Source organism: Pseudophryne corroboree, chromosome 5, assembly GCF_028390025.1.
Source record: "Pseudophryne corroboree isolate aPseCor3 chromosome 5, aPseCor3.hap2, whole genome shotgun sequence".
NCBI lineage: Eukaryota > Metazoa > Chordata > Amphibia > Anura > Myobatrachidae > Pseudophryne > Pseudophryne corroboree.
Window position 1 is genome coordinate 634703008 of NC_086448.1, and position 14364 is coordinate 634717371.

The 14364-nt window shown below is 47.8% G+C and overlaps 1 protein-coding gene across 2 annotated transcripts in view; it reads left to right on the forward strand.

The window, feature by feature from the left end:
• The window catches only part of LAMA3 (laminin subunit alpha 3), a 477258-nt gene that overhangs the window by 267425 nt on the left and 195469 nt on the right, over positions 1 to 14364 (forward strand). For both annotated transcript variants that reach the window (XM_063923602.1, XM_063923601.1), the window contains exon 35: positions 1720 to 1864. In XM_063923602.1, coding sequence (XP_063779672.1) covers positions 1720 to 1864 — 145 coding nt within the window. The remainder of the gene's footprint in view (positions 1 to 1719; positions 1865 to 14364) is intronic.

Consider the following 14364-nt stretch of genomic DNA (forward strand, 5'->3'; position numbering starts at 1 on the left):
AGTGCCAGATATCCCCCCCCCCCCTTCCCCAGTGCCAGATATGCCCTAGTGCCAGATATCCCCCGCCCCCCCCCCCCACAGTGTCATATATGCCCCAGTGCCGGATATCCCCCCTAGTGCCTGACATCCCCCCCCCCAATGGCCATATATTCCCCGGTGCCAGACACCCTCTCCTCTCTCCCCCCCCCGTGACAGATATGCCGCAGTGCAGCCGCCGCTTGTTGGAGAACTTGGAGGGACACGGCGGGCGCAGCGTGTGCCTCTCCTGTGTCCCTCCTGAGTCCTGCATCATCTCCGGCGGCCGCGGGTCTGATAGGGGGAAGTGCCGTCCGTGAGCTCTAATTGGCTCACGGACGGCACTTCCCCCTATTAGACCCGCGGGCCGCCGGAGATGATGCAGGGCTCAGGAGGGACACAGGATAGGCACACGCTGCGCCCGCCGTGTCCCTCCAATAAAGCAGACTGACATGCGGACGTTCGTCCGCATGTCAGTCTGCTGTAATCAGTGGCGCCCCCGCAGCCCCTCGCCCCCAAGCCACCGCGAGGACTGCGGGGGCAGTAGTTACGCCACTGGTGGTATGTATAGGCCTATGAATGTTACATAGAATATCTGTGTGTATAGTATAGTGGTATGTATAGGCCTATGAATTCTGCATAGAATATATGTGTGTATAGTATAATGGTATGTATAGGCCTATGAATGTTGCATAGAATATCTGTGTGTACAGTATAGTGGTATGTATAGGCCTATGAATGCTGCATAGAATATATGTGTGTATAGTATAGTGGTATGTATAGGCCTATGAATGCTGCATAGAATATCTGTGTGTATAGTATAGTGGTATGTATAGGCCTATGAATGTTACATAGAATATCTGTGTGTATAGTATAGTGGTTTGTATAGGTCTATGAATGTTACATAGAATATCTGTGTGTATAGTATAGTGGTATGTATAGGCCTATGAATGTTACATAGAATATCTGTGTGTATAGTATAGTGGTATGTATAGGCCTATGAATGCTGCATAGAATATCTGTGTGTATAGTATAGTGGTATGTATAGGTCTATGAATGTTACATAGAATATCTGTGTGTGTTTAGTATAGTGGTATGTATAGGCCTATGAATGTTACATAGAATATCTGTGTGTATAGTATAGTGATATGTATAGGCCTATGAATGTTACATAGAATATCTGTGTGTATAGTATAGTTGTGTGTATAGGTCTATGAATGTTACATAGAATATCTGTGTGTATAGTATAGTTGTGTGTATAGGTCTATGAATGTTACATAGAATATCTGTGTGTATAGTATAGTGGTATGTATAGGCCTATGAATGCTGCATAGAATATCTGTGTGTATAGTATAGTGGTATGAATGTTTAATAATTGTTATGTTCTACTTATATATTTATTTTAAAGTAAAGTGACTTTATGTATTTTAATCTATTCTGTGTCAGTTCAGTATTTAAATTCAGTTGCCTGTTTATAGATCAACGGCGTCCAGCAGACAAGCCCCTTTTACATATTGTTAGTGCCTTCTTCTTTTTCTGACCACATCTTTCCTTTATATTGCATAGTTTGCATATAATGCCCCTTTGAAAGGAATATATGTGACTTGGGAAAATGTTTTATAATCTTTTGGAAAAAAAACCCAAAACCATAGAAAACCATAATGCATAATGAGTGACTGGTACACTGCTGCTTTTATCTTCCAGATGTAAGCCCAGAATAACCGGCAGGCAGTGCGACCGCTGCGCCCCGGGATTCTTCCGCTTTCCAGACTGCATTCCCTGTGACTGCGACTCATATGGGACTGAACCTCAGATTTGCCACCATCACACTGGGGTCTGCCTGTGCAAGGTACTAGAACAGTGTAATGTTTTGTGCAGAAACCATACATTGACAGACTGTGCTCAAAATAAAATACTTTACTTTGCATGATGTATGAGGTACAAGTTGAGTCACCCATATTCAAAATTCCGAAATAAGGAATATTCCGAAATACAGTTTGTTTGTTTTTACCAAGACTGATATACAGTAGTGATACCTTTGCTTACTGATGGTTCAATGTACACAAAATTATTACAAATACAGTATTGTATACAAAGTACCTTCAGGCTATGGGGGTCATTCCGAGTTGATCGTTAGCTAAAAATGTTCGGTGCGCAGCGATGATGCAAAAAAACGGCACTTCTGCGCATGCGTATGCGGCGCAGTGCACATGCGCGACGTACTTTCACAACGGCCGATGTATTTTTACACAAAGTCTAGCGAATCTTTTCAGTCGCACTGCTGGTCGCAGATTGATTGACATGAAGTGGGCGTTTCTGGGTGTCAACTGACCGTTTTCAGGGAGTGTTCGAAACAACGCAGGCGTGGCTGGCCGAACGCAGGGTGTGTTTGTGACGTCAAATCAGGAAATGAACAGTCTGAAGTGATCGCAAGCTAGGAGTAGGTCTGGAGCTACTCTGAAACTGCACACATTTTTTGTAGCCGCTCTGCGATCCTTTTGTTCGCACTTCTGCTAAGCAAAAATACACTCCCAGAGGGCGGCGGCTTAGCGTTTGCATGACTGCTAAAAACTGCTAGCGAGCGAACAACTCGGAATGACCCCCAGTGTACTGTATATAAGGTGTATATGAAACAGAAATGAATTTCATGTATGTACACAAACTTTGTTTCATGCACAAACTTATTAAAACTGTTGTATAAACTTACCTTCAGGCTATGAGGGGAATTCAGTTAGCCGTGGTAAATTACAGTACCGTGGCTAATTGATTCCCTGGGGTAATTCAATTATCCCCAACAGCCGGCACTATTGGGGATTTTGTTTCACCTGCCTGGAGGCAAGAGAAATAAAATCCATGATAAGTGCCTTTTTTTGCGTCTGCAATTGCGAAAACACCTGTATTTCTCTAGCATCCATAAGGGATATTGGGGACACATTGGTACGATGGGTATAGATGAGGTCCAAAGGAGCCAGTGCACTTTAAATTTCTTCAACTGGGAGTGCAGGCAGTTTAGAAAAAAGTGCCCTCAGGATAGGATGCACATCTCTGCATTTCCAGAGAGTTTTCTTCAGTTTATTTTCAATCTTTGTTATTTTCGGTATGCTGTTTGGGCAACAGCATACCTGCACCGTGGGAGTTAGGGGGGAGGGGGGGGGGGCGGTCACCTACCTTGCGAGGTGTCAGAGCCGCTTCCCCGCTGCAGGACCACCATCCTGAGAGGTTGTTTGTTCAGCGTGGCACTGCACCTTAGCTGTCGCAGCCCGACGCACACCCCTAACATTGTCTGAAGGTGACATCAGTGGTGAGTACAGACGGGGCCCCGCTAGGAGGGCCCCCGTTCCAGGTGCAGCTGACATGCAGGGGAGGCATACAGGACCCTCCTGGGGGGACCCGCTATAGCCCCCTGTGTACACTGGCAGCGGTTAGTGAAAAACTTGCATTTATGTGTTGTTTTTACACTTTTGGGAGATATTGCCAGTATAAATATTTCTGAAGCTCCGGCGCCGAGCGGGCTCAGCTGCATTTTGGCGCCTTCCTCTGCACAGCAGCAGCAGGCATGCACAGCTCCTTCAGACAAGCAGGAACACACTGGAAACTTGGTACAGGTTGTGTCTCGGGGAGAGCCGCTATTGCGCACAGTCTTTTTTTTTTTTGTATAATCTGTTTTTATTTAGGAAAATATAAAGATTACATTCCATTAGACAGAAAAGCTTCAAGACACATTGGGGTATATGCAATAGCGGGCGAAATCGCGGCAATTATCGCCGTTTTTTCAATTCGACCAAATTCGCCAGGTGAATTCCGGAAGGTGGCTTCCGGAATTCACCATATGCAATGAAAAACGGATTCGCCAGAGTCGCGGGCGTAAATCGGCCGATTTTGCGGATTTTACCGTGATTTTAAAAAACGGGAAAAAACGGGGAAAAACCCGGAAAAAAAAATGGCGTGGGGTCCCCCCTCCAAAGCATAACCAGCCTCGGGCTCTTCGAGCTGGTCCTGGTTCTAAAAATGCAGGGGAAAAATCGGGCAGGGATCCCCCGTATTTTTAAAACCAGCACCGGGCTCTGCGCCTGATGCTGGTGCCAAAAATACGGGGGACAAAACGAGTAGGGGTCCCCCGTATTTTTAACACCAGCATCGGGCTCCACTAGCTGGACAGATAATGCCACAGCCGGGGGTCACTTTTATACAGTGCCCTGCGGCCGTGGCATCAAATATCCAACTAGTCACCCCTGGCCGGGGTACCCCGGGGGAGTGGGGACCCCTTCAATCAAGGGGTCCCCCCCCCCAGCCACCCAAGGGCCAGGGGTGAAGCCCGAGGCTGTCCCCCCCCATCCAATGGGCTGCGGATGGGAGGGCTGATAGCCTTTGTGTTAAAAAAAAAGATATTGTTTTTTCCATTAGTACTACAAGTCCCAGCAAGCCTCCCCCGCAAGCTGGTACTTGGAGAACCACAAGTACCAGCATGCGGGAGAAAAACGGGCCCGCTGGTACCTGTAGTACTACTGGGAAAAAAATACCCAAATAAAAACAGGACACACACACCTTGATAGTAAAACTTTATTTCATACGCCGACACACACATACTTACCTGTGTTGACACGCCGACTGCAACGATCTCCGACGATCCGAGGGTACCTGTCAAAAAATTATACTCACCTTCCAGCGTCCAGAGGTCCAGAGGTAAATCCACGTACTTTGTAAAAAAACAAACCGAACACGAGCCATACCGGACTGAAAGGGGTCCAATGTTTTCACATCAGATCCCTTCCCCCGAATGCCGTGACATCACGTGACTCCTGTCACTGATGTCCCTTCAGCCAATCAGGAAGCGCTACTGCCGTGGCGCTCACCTGATTGGCTGGACGCCGTCTGTACTCTGACAGCGCCTCGCAAAGCCGCTCCATTACTTTCAATGGTGGGAACTTAGCGGCTAGCGGTGGGGTCACCCGCCGGTCACCGCTGACCGGCGGGTGACCTCACCGCTAGCCGCTAAGTTCCCACCATTGAATATATTGGAGGGAGCTGTGCGATGCGCTGTCACAGCGATCAGCCAATCAGGTGAGCGCAACGAAGTTGCGCTTCCTGATTGGCTTAGAGACCTGTCAGTGACAGCTGTCACTGACAGATCTTAATCGTGGAAAGGTGTCCCATGTGTCAGTATGGGACCCCTTTCAGTCCGTTTTTGGTGCGGGTAAATGCGTTTTTTTTTTTTGGCAAGTACGTGGATTTATCTCTGGACCCAGGGTAAGGTGAGTATATTGAACTTTGCTTTTCAGGTATCCGTGGATTCTACAGGGAGAAGAGGACCGATGTCGGCGTGTGAACATAGGTAAGTATGTGTGTGTCGGTAGTGTGAAATAAAGTTTTACTGTCGACGGTGTGTGTGTCCTGTTTTTATTTGGGTATTTTTTTCCCAGTAGTACTACAGGTACCAGCGGGCCCGTTTTTCTCCCGCATGCTGGTACTTGTGGTTCTCCAAGTACCAGCTTGCGGGGGAGGCTTGCTGGGACTTGTAGTACTAATGGAAAAAACAATATCTTTTTTTTAAACACAAAGGCTATCAGCCCTCCCATCCGCAGCCCATTGGATGGGGGGGGGACAGCCTCGGGCTTCACCCCTGGCCCTTGGGTGGCTGGGGGGGGGGGACCCCTTGATTGAAGGGGTCCCCACTCCCCCGGGGTACCCCGGCCAGGGGTGACTAGTTGGATATTTGATGCCACGGCCGCAGGGCACTGTATAAAAGTGACCCCCGGCTGTGGCATTATCTGTCCAGCTAGTGGAGCCCGATGCTGGTGTTAAAAATACGGGGGACCCCTACTCGTTTTGTCCCCCGTATTTTTGGCACCAGCATCAGGCGCAGAGCCCGGTGCTGGTTTTAAAAATACGGGGGATCCATGCCCAAGTTTTCCCCGCATTTTTAGAACCAGGACCAGCTCAATGAGCCCGAGGCTGGTTATGCTTTGGAGGGGGGACCCCACGCCATTTTTTTTCCTGATTTTACCGTTCCAGCAATAAAAAAAAAAAAAAAAAAAATAATAATAATATTTTAAAAAATATATAAATAATATTTGTGCCTCCCCCCAAAAAAAAAAAAGTACCTAATCCCTTCTAATATAAATAGATCTGCTATTCCTAAAAAAAAAAACACAAAAAAAAAACATGTTTAAAATTTTTTTATTTGTTTTCACCCTCCAAAGTGTGGCGGAGTGAAAATCGCGAATTTGCTGTCTAAAAGCACTGCAGGCGAATTTCCAAACTTGAATTGAATATGCTGGAGGCGAATTGCAGCATCTGTACCATTGCAAAAAAGGCGAATTCGGAAAAAGGCGAATTGAGAAAAGGCGAATTTTGACGGGCCGTTTTTTTGCGAAAAATGACTGCACTGCATAGGCGAATTGATTTTTGGAGGCGAAAACGTCCCGGAATTCGCCTTTTTTGCCAATTCGCCCGCTATTGCATATACCCCATAATTAACATCACTTGCATTGTAGCCATATGGGGCGGGGTAACTTGCCACCCTAAACAGTAGAAGTCAGTACAGACGTAGGCCGTGGAAGGGTGTACTGTGGAATCATCGCAGTACCTAATCGCTTTGTGTCTGCAAAGTGAATGTAATCATAGTAACATAAGTAACAAAATAGAAGAACTATAGGAAAGGGCAGGACATGAAAAGAAGGAAAGAGAAGAAGAGAAACATAGAGTGACCAAACCTAGGGCGCCTTCAGACAGGGGGGATAGGAGTTGCAGTCTCTTTAGTCGATCAACTACGAAGCTCAAATCATTTAATGGCCCAGATGTAGTCTTTGTACTCTTTGGAGGACGTATAGTCTATCCAAGGTAACCAGGTGGCCATGAATTCTGTAAGTTTGTCTCTAGAGACCAGGAGGATGTTCTCCATATTAATGTAAAAATTGATCCTAGTGAACCATGTTTTCCTTGTGGGCGGGGAGGATGACCTCCATAGAGTGGGAATGACTGCCCGTGCTGCATTAGACAGATGGCGGAGAAGTGATGTTTTATACTGAGCCAATGGCATAGAAGACTGGGATAGCAGCCAGAAGGCCGGGTCAGAGGGTACGGGAGTATGGAGTATGTTTTGGGAAATAGAAATGACATCATCCCAGTATGGCCTAAGTAAGGAGCAACTCCACCAGATGTGCAGTAGGGTACCGGTGGTATTGAGACATCTCCAGCACCTATCCGTCACTCCGGGGTACATGAAATGGAGGAGGGAGGGGTGTCTATACCATCTCATTAAAAGTTTGGATTGGGTTTCTCTCACTTGGGTACAGACTGAACTATTGTGGGATTTGAGAAATATCATCTGCCATTCTCTGTCTGATAACTTAAACCCGAGGTCTCTCTCCCAGGCAGACTGGAAAGGTGGAGGCACCTGAGCGCCGGGACTCTGTAGTAGTTTATAAAGTGTGGAGACAGTATGCTGGGGGTCACACGTAGAGACACACAATCTCTCAAACTGTATCATTTCCCTAGAGGCTAGAAGATATCTATGTTTGGAATACTAAAAATGTCTAAGCTGCAGGTATTTCCAAAAGTCGTGTTGTGGGACCCCCCATTTAGAGCGTACTTCCGAAAACTGCCTAACTCCCGAGGATGTCGCCAGCTGGCCTTATCTGAAGAGCCCTCCAAGAGCCCAGTCGCGAAAGTGAGAGAGTGTTAAGCCAGGTAAAAAGTCAGGGTTGGCTAGAAAAGAGGTCAACGGGCCGAACTCAGAAGAGAGGAAGGGCCAGCGGCGCGCTTTTTCCCAAAAGGAAAGGGTCGTGGTAACAGTTGGGTGAGGGGAGGGGGGCTTAGGGAGAGAAGGAAGCCAGGGAAAGATCTCAGGGTATTGTTGCATATAAAGCCCCTCCAGAACTACCCATTGCTTTGTATCCCGACTCCTCGTCCAATCCAAGACCCTATTGAGCAGAATTTCCCAATAATAGCCTCTGATATCGGGCAGCTGGAAGCCACCGCTTCTGGTGGAGCGAATCATAGTGGACCTGCTGATTCTAGGCCGTCTCCGGGACCATACAAATTGTTGTATCAAGAGTTGAATGGACTTGAACCAGGAGTCTGGGATCTGTATGGGAAGAGCCTGAAGTTTACAGAGTATTTTAGGGAGAGTATTCATCTTCACAACATTCACTCTCCCCAGCCAGGAAAGAGGTTTGAGGTACCATCTACTGTAATCGTCCCTGAGAGTACGAAGAAGGGGCATAAAATTCAATGAGACCAGACGGGAGAGATCGCTCGGAAGTTGTATTCCCAAGTAGGACAAGTGGGAGGTGTTCCAAGTAAAGAGAAAAGATTGTTTAAGCTTAGCCACTATATCGGGAGGAGGGGGGGGGGTGGAGATGTTCAAGGCGCATGATTTGGACATGTTGATCTTAAAATTGGAAAGTGAACCGAAGTCGGACAGCTCTTTCATAAGATGGGGGAGGGAGGAAACCGGGTGCGTTATTGTAGCTAATAGATCGTCTGCGAACAAGGAAAGTTTGAGCTCTGTATCACCAACTCTCAGACCAGTAATACTATCATTGGCCCTAATGGCCCTAGCGAGGGCCTCGATACAAAGAACAAAGAGTAAGGGGGACAATGGGCAGCCCTGCCGTGTCCCATTACTTATGGAGAAGGGGTCTGATAAGGAACCATTAACTCGAACCCGAGCTGTGGGCAATCTATAAAGTCCCAGGATCCTACCAAGTGCTAGGGGGCCCAGTCCGATGTGCCCCAGTACAGACCGCATAAAACCCCAACTAACTCTATCAAAGGCCTTTTCGGCATCCGTGGATAGCAGCACAGTGGGGGAGCTACCCTGGGACGCTATGTGGATTAGGCTCAAGACCTTGGTGGTATTATCCTTAGCCTCATGGCCTGGTCATGAGCCCACCTGGTCATTGTGGATTAGAGATGGAAGGTATACATTCAGTCTGTTTGCCATCAGTTTTGCGAAAAGTTTGATATCAACATTCAGAAGAGAGATGGGCCTGTAACTAGGGCACACCGAGGGGTCTTTACCGGGCTTTGGGAGAACAGAGATGTGGGCTTCTAAGGACTGGCCTGAGAAATGGGTATCTGCGGAGATAGAATTAAAGGCCTGAAGAAGATACGGGGAAAGTAAACCTTTAAATTGTTTATAATAAGTGAGTGTAAAGCCGTCCAGCCCTGGACTCTTGCCAGAGGGTGTCGAGGTCATGGCGTTTTCCAGCTCTTGCAGGGTAAAAGGTAATTCTAAAGCTTCCCTGTCTGAGGAAGGTAGGACGGGGTAAGACACCTTTTCCAAATACTCCTTCACCTTTAGAATGTCAAAAAGAGGGGCGGCACCATCGGGTCGGGTCTCTAGATTATATAAAAGAGAATAATACTGCTTGAAGCATGCTGCTATTTCAGGGGTTTTGAAACGGAGAGTACCCCCGGGGTCCTTCACGCTATTAATAAACAATGAAGAGCGTTGGGCCTTAAGTTCCTGGGCTAGGCGGCGTCCAGGTTTATTACCCCACTGGTGGTACTTAGAGTTGCATTTACGGACAGAGAGTTGGATACTATCGGTGAGGGTCTTCTTTAGTTGAGCCCTTGTATCAAGTAATTCTAAGTAGTCGGGCTCCGACAGGGACGTTTTATGCGAGGACTCTAGAATGTGGAGTCGTTGCAATAGTTTGGTGATTAGCGCTGACCTCTGCTTTTTCATAAATGTACCCAGCTGAATAAGTTTACCCCGTATGGTGCATTTGTGCGCTTCCCACAGGGTAATCTTAGAGACATCATCGGTATTGTTTATAGTGAAAAATTCATTCAGGGCCTTCTCTATTTCTCCTCTGCAGTATTGGTCCTGTAGTAAAGATTCGTTGAGACGCCAGATCCATTGACCTGGGGTAGCTTGGGGGGTTGAAAGAGTCATATACACCGGAGCGTAGTCAGACCAGGTTATCGAGCCAATGGAAGAATCTATCAATAGGGGGAGATGTCTGTGACTGAGGAATAGGTAGTCAAGACGTGAGTATGCTTTGTGTGGGGGTGAGTAGAAGGAGTAGTCTCTATCGGAGGGGTGAAGGACCCTCCAGGAGTCGGCCAGCTGGAGATCGTGGAACAGACTTCTAACTTGTCGATACTGACGTTGGGAAGTCTGGGGAGCGTTAGAGGAAGAGTCTAAGGAAGGATCCATTATCCAGTTCAAATCACCCCCCAAAACAACAACACCTGAAAGAAGAGGTTCTATTTGTGATAGGGCGGAGCGAAAAAATGAAACCTGGTCCCTATTTGGGGCATAAAGTGTAACAAATGTGTAAGGGCACATACATATTTTACAACGCACTACCAGGAGCCGACCCGGGATCGGCTTGTGGACTGATATATCAGACAGCTGGAGGGTCCTAGAGAATAGTATCGCTACACCTTTTGATTTAGAGTCTGGGTTATTATAAAAGGCCTGGGGATAACGATGGTTAATCAGGGAAGGGCTGCGGGCCGTGATTCTAAAATGCGTCTCTTGGATCAGTGCAACATCTACTCTATCGGCCCATAGAGACCGTAAAAGGGAGGCCCTTTTCTCCGGTACATTAAGGCCTTTCGCATTGATCAATGTTATTTTGAGTCTACTAGATGACGTCATGGGAGGCAAAAGCCATAGTAGGAAGCGATGGGCCCAGATTGGTCAGAGAGAGGAAAGAGAAAAGGACAGGGAAGAAAGCGAAAGAGACAGAACAAGTAGAAAAGACAACTATAACAATAAAAAAACCCGCAATGGGGTAGCTGATCCATCTAAGGATCAGAAACCCAAGAGGCAAAACAGCCAGGAGCGGGTAAGGGGCGAAGGAGGGAGCCTCCGCCAAAGGCATATTGGAAAATAGGAGAGAATAATGCAATAAACAATACGCTTACATATTTTTAACTAACTGTAAACCTCGTTAACATGAAGAAATCTTCAAATGGAAGGATGAAAGATATCTTATAGTCAGGAAACGAGCTATCGTTAAACGGCCTGTTATATAATAGTAGGGACTGAGCCCCGTCAACAGTAAGATGTTAGGTTAAGACTCGTCAGCAGTTGGAAATCGTATCATACTGTGACCTAGAGATGTAATTTAAGAAGAACATGAACAAACAAAAGATCACAGGTTATCGATCAGGTAGCATTTGAGTCATTGTCAGGGGGGGGAGTCTTCGATTATTTTCCTTCCGGCATTCCGTACCTCCTGCCAGGGGATTCCAGTACTCGGGGGCCGGAAAGATGGTAAGGCTGGAGTTGGGAAGTCCCAATCGCGTAAGTCGAGTTTCGGTAGTCCAAGACCGTTACAAAACATAGGGAGTTCGGAGTGGGAGTTGAGAGTGTGGGTTTTCCCCCGCAAAGGAGACTTGGAGATTGAAGGGGAAGCCCCAACGGTATTTCAGTTGGCGTTTACGGAGCTCGTCCGTTAGGGGCTTGAGGGCCTTCCGCTGCTGAAGGGTGTGCCAGGACAGGTCTTGGTAGATATGGATTATTGAACCGTTAAAATCGACTCCGTCAAGTAGGCGTACTTTACGCATGATGTCGTCTTTTTGAGTAAAATAATGCAGTCTGCAAATGACGTCACGTGGTCTATCTGCGGAGAGACCTCTTGGTTTCAGGGCTCGGTGGGCCCTGTCAAAGGTGATAATATCATTGGGATCGTTACCCAATATCTCGTTAAAAAAATTTGTGAGGGCATCAATCAAGCCTGTTTGAGGGACATCTTCCGGCAAGCCCCGTACACGGATGTTGTTTCTCCTCCCTCTGTTATCCAAATCTGTTAACCGTGTTTGGAGAGAGCGGATCTCTGTCGACTGGGCCTCAATGACATTCGTCAGTGACTTCAGGAATGTGTCGGAGGAAGCGTGGAAGTCCTCCAGATTCGACATCCGATCGGAGAGGTGGGAAATGTCCTGTCTCATGGTAGCCAGTTCCCGTCTCACGGTATCTTGTAGATCCTGTTTAGTGGGGAGGTTTTTCATATAGGCCAGGATATCTTGTAAATCCCTGCCTCCTGGAGGGCAGATATGAGGTGTGTCTGCACCGGAAGGGGATGTATGAGAGGCAAGCGGGGAGAGAGGAGGGTTTGAGGCAGAGGAGCTTTCTGTACATGCAGGCGAGGTGGGTTGTAAGAATGGTCTCATAGCGGACTGCGACATGGTCCCCCGTGGAGGTGGTGTACCGGTCTTTTGGGAAGATTTCTTGTTCCCGGGCATCACTCAGTCAGCAACGAGGAGCTTAGATTCACTAAGGTTAGGAGAACGAGGTGGACAAAATTTGCATAACTCACATAAGAATGCCTTCAGCGGGGTGGCTCCCTGCGGGATGGCATCAACAGAACATTACGGTATCAATGGCGGCAGCAGACTAGCACGGCACTCATCCATAGCACATAACCGCTAGGACGTCTTAGGGGGCTAGAAAAGCATGCATCAGGAAACAACGGTTTAGCTCCGGTTGTCTGACGTGGTTGAAAGTTAGATTCTTATATTTGAACAGGAAAGTACATCACAGATGTAGAATCCCCTAAGGTAGCCACCGGAGGGAGTATTCTGTAAAAGCTGCAGCACAGGGTTTGTACTTGGGTCTGTCCTATGTAGTGGATGTTATGGGATAGCAGGAGTGCGACCCACAATATCAGACAGAAGTGTCTATGCAGAGTGTAGGTGGTGGCAACACCGCTCCTAGGAGTCACCCCTTAGTGCCTCTGCCAGCATGCAAGTCGCAGTGTAGAGGGAGTCCGGCAAGATGGCCGCCGCAGTGAGGAGTTGGGGCGCCAGGAGGGTGAGTACCTGTATTTCCCTGTGTTTGCAGGTGGTCCACAAGGTGCTCTCCGGCCGCACCGACCTCTGCGAGGTCTGTGATGTCCACCCGAGTGGTGGGGTTCATTTAGGAGCGTCTTCCGCGATGTAGGCGCCACGGAGCCCGCCATCCGGCCGCGCCCGAAACTCTAGGTCCCGGCTTCCGGAGGTTGTCTAGGCTGCGGATTGCGGCATGGAGCAGCCGCTTCCGCCGGCTCAGCGGCCGTATAAGGTGCACACCCAGGGCTGGGGGACCCTCAGTAGTGCCCACCGGAGTGGGGAAGGAGCTGCCAGTGCCACAAATTAGGGGGAAAAGCCGCTGTTTTACGGAGGAGCTCTGCCCGAGTACGTCCTCTCCTCTCCTCAGCTCGCCAAGCCACGCCCCCCTTGTGCACAGTCTTATGTCCCAGGGGAAATATATATTTATGTATAACTTTGTCCCAGGGGAAATATATATTTATGTATAACTTACTATTTACAGTGTTTCACTGAGTAAAAATCAGCTAACAGCCTCACTGGGGCTGGGTAGCTTGGTGTGCTGGTGCCTTCTCTCTATCTCCCCCTCATATACAGTAAGGGCAGGCTTGTTTTACACTTGTCTGTGTGAATGTATATGTCTGTGTTGTTACTCCAATCATGGTAAAACACAAGTTGTGCAGTGTGTGTAGCACCAGATTCTCTCCTCTATCCTCTGACTCCATTTCATGTGAGCAATGTAGTCAGTCCTCACAAATCACTGAGGAGGCTGTGGGGGAGGGTCCAGAGCCTTCCTGGCTGGGTGCAATCAAATATATGATGTCTGATATGTCATCTCAGCTCACTGCAAATGCCCATAAAACTCAACAATTACAACAGGCTGTTGCAGACCTGGCAGCTAGGGCAAATACCCTCCATCACCCCATATCTACAGGTCCCCAAAATGTGGATTACCTGCCTTACTCTCAGATTCTGAGGAAGAAATACAGGAGGATGGGGAGGAAGTGGACCCCGTTGGTGGGGATCCCTCTTATACACAGGGTATTGAACCCCTCATTCTGGCTATACGGGATGTGTTAAAACTCCCTCTAGAGGACACTACAACTCAGCAGTCGTTTTTTCTCACACAAAACAAACTGAGTGTCACTTTCCCTGATTCTACAGAATTAGAGGACTTATTTAAGCTAGCCAGGAAAAATCCAGATAAAAAATACCAAGTGTCAAAACGATTTTTGCACACTTTTCCATTTGCTCCTGAAGGCAGGAAATTCTGGGAAGTACCACCAGCTGTGGACGTATCAGTCTGCCTTTCTAAGAAGACGGTACTCCCTGCTCCGGGTTCCTTTTCCATAAAGGACCCCGGGGATAGAAAGATAGAGACCACATTGAAGTCTGTTTACACAGCTGCAGGTATGTCTCAAAGACCGGTCATAGCAGGTTGTTGGATGACACATGCCATTCATACATGGGCCACTCACATACAGACGGGCCTCTCAGGGAATAGTTCCCTGGTTACTACGGTGACTCTTGTAAAACAAATCCAGGACACTGCTCGTGTGCTGTGTGACTCTAAAATAGATT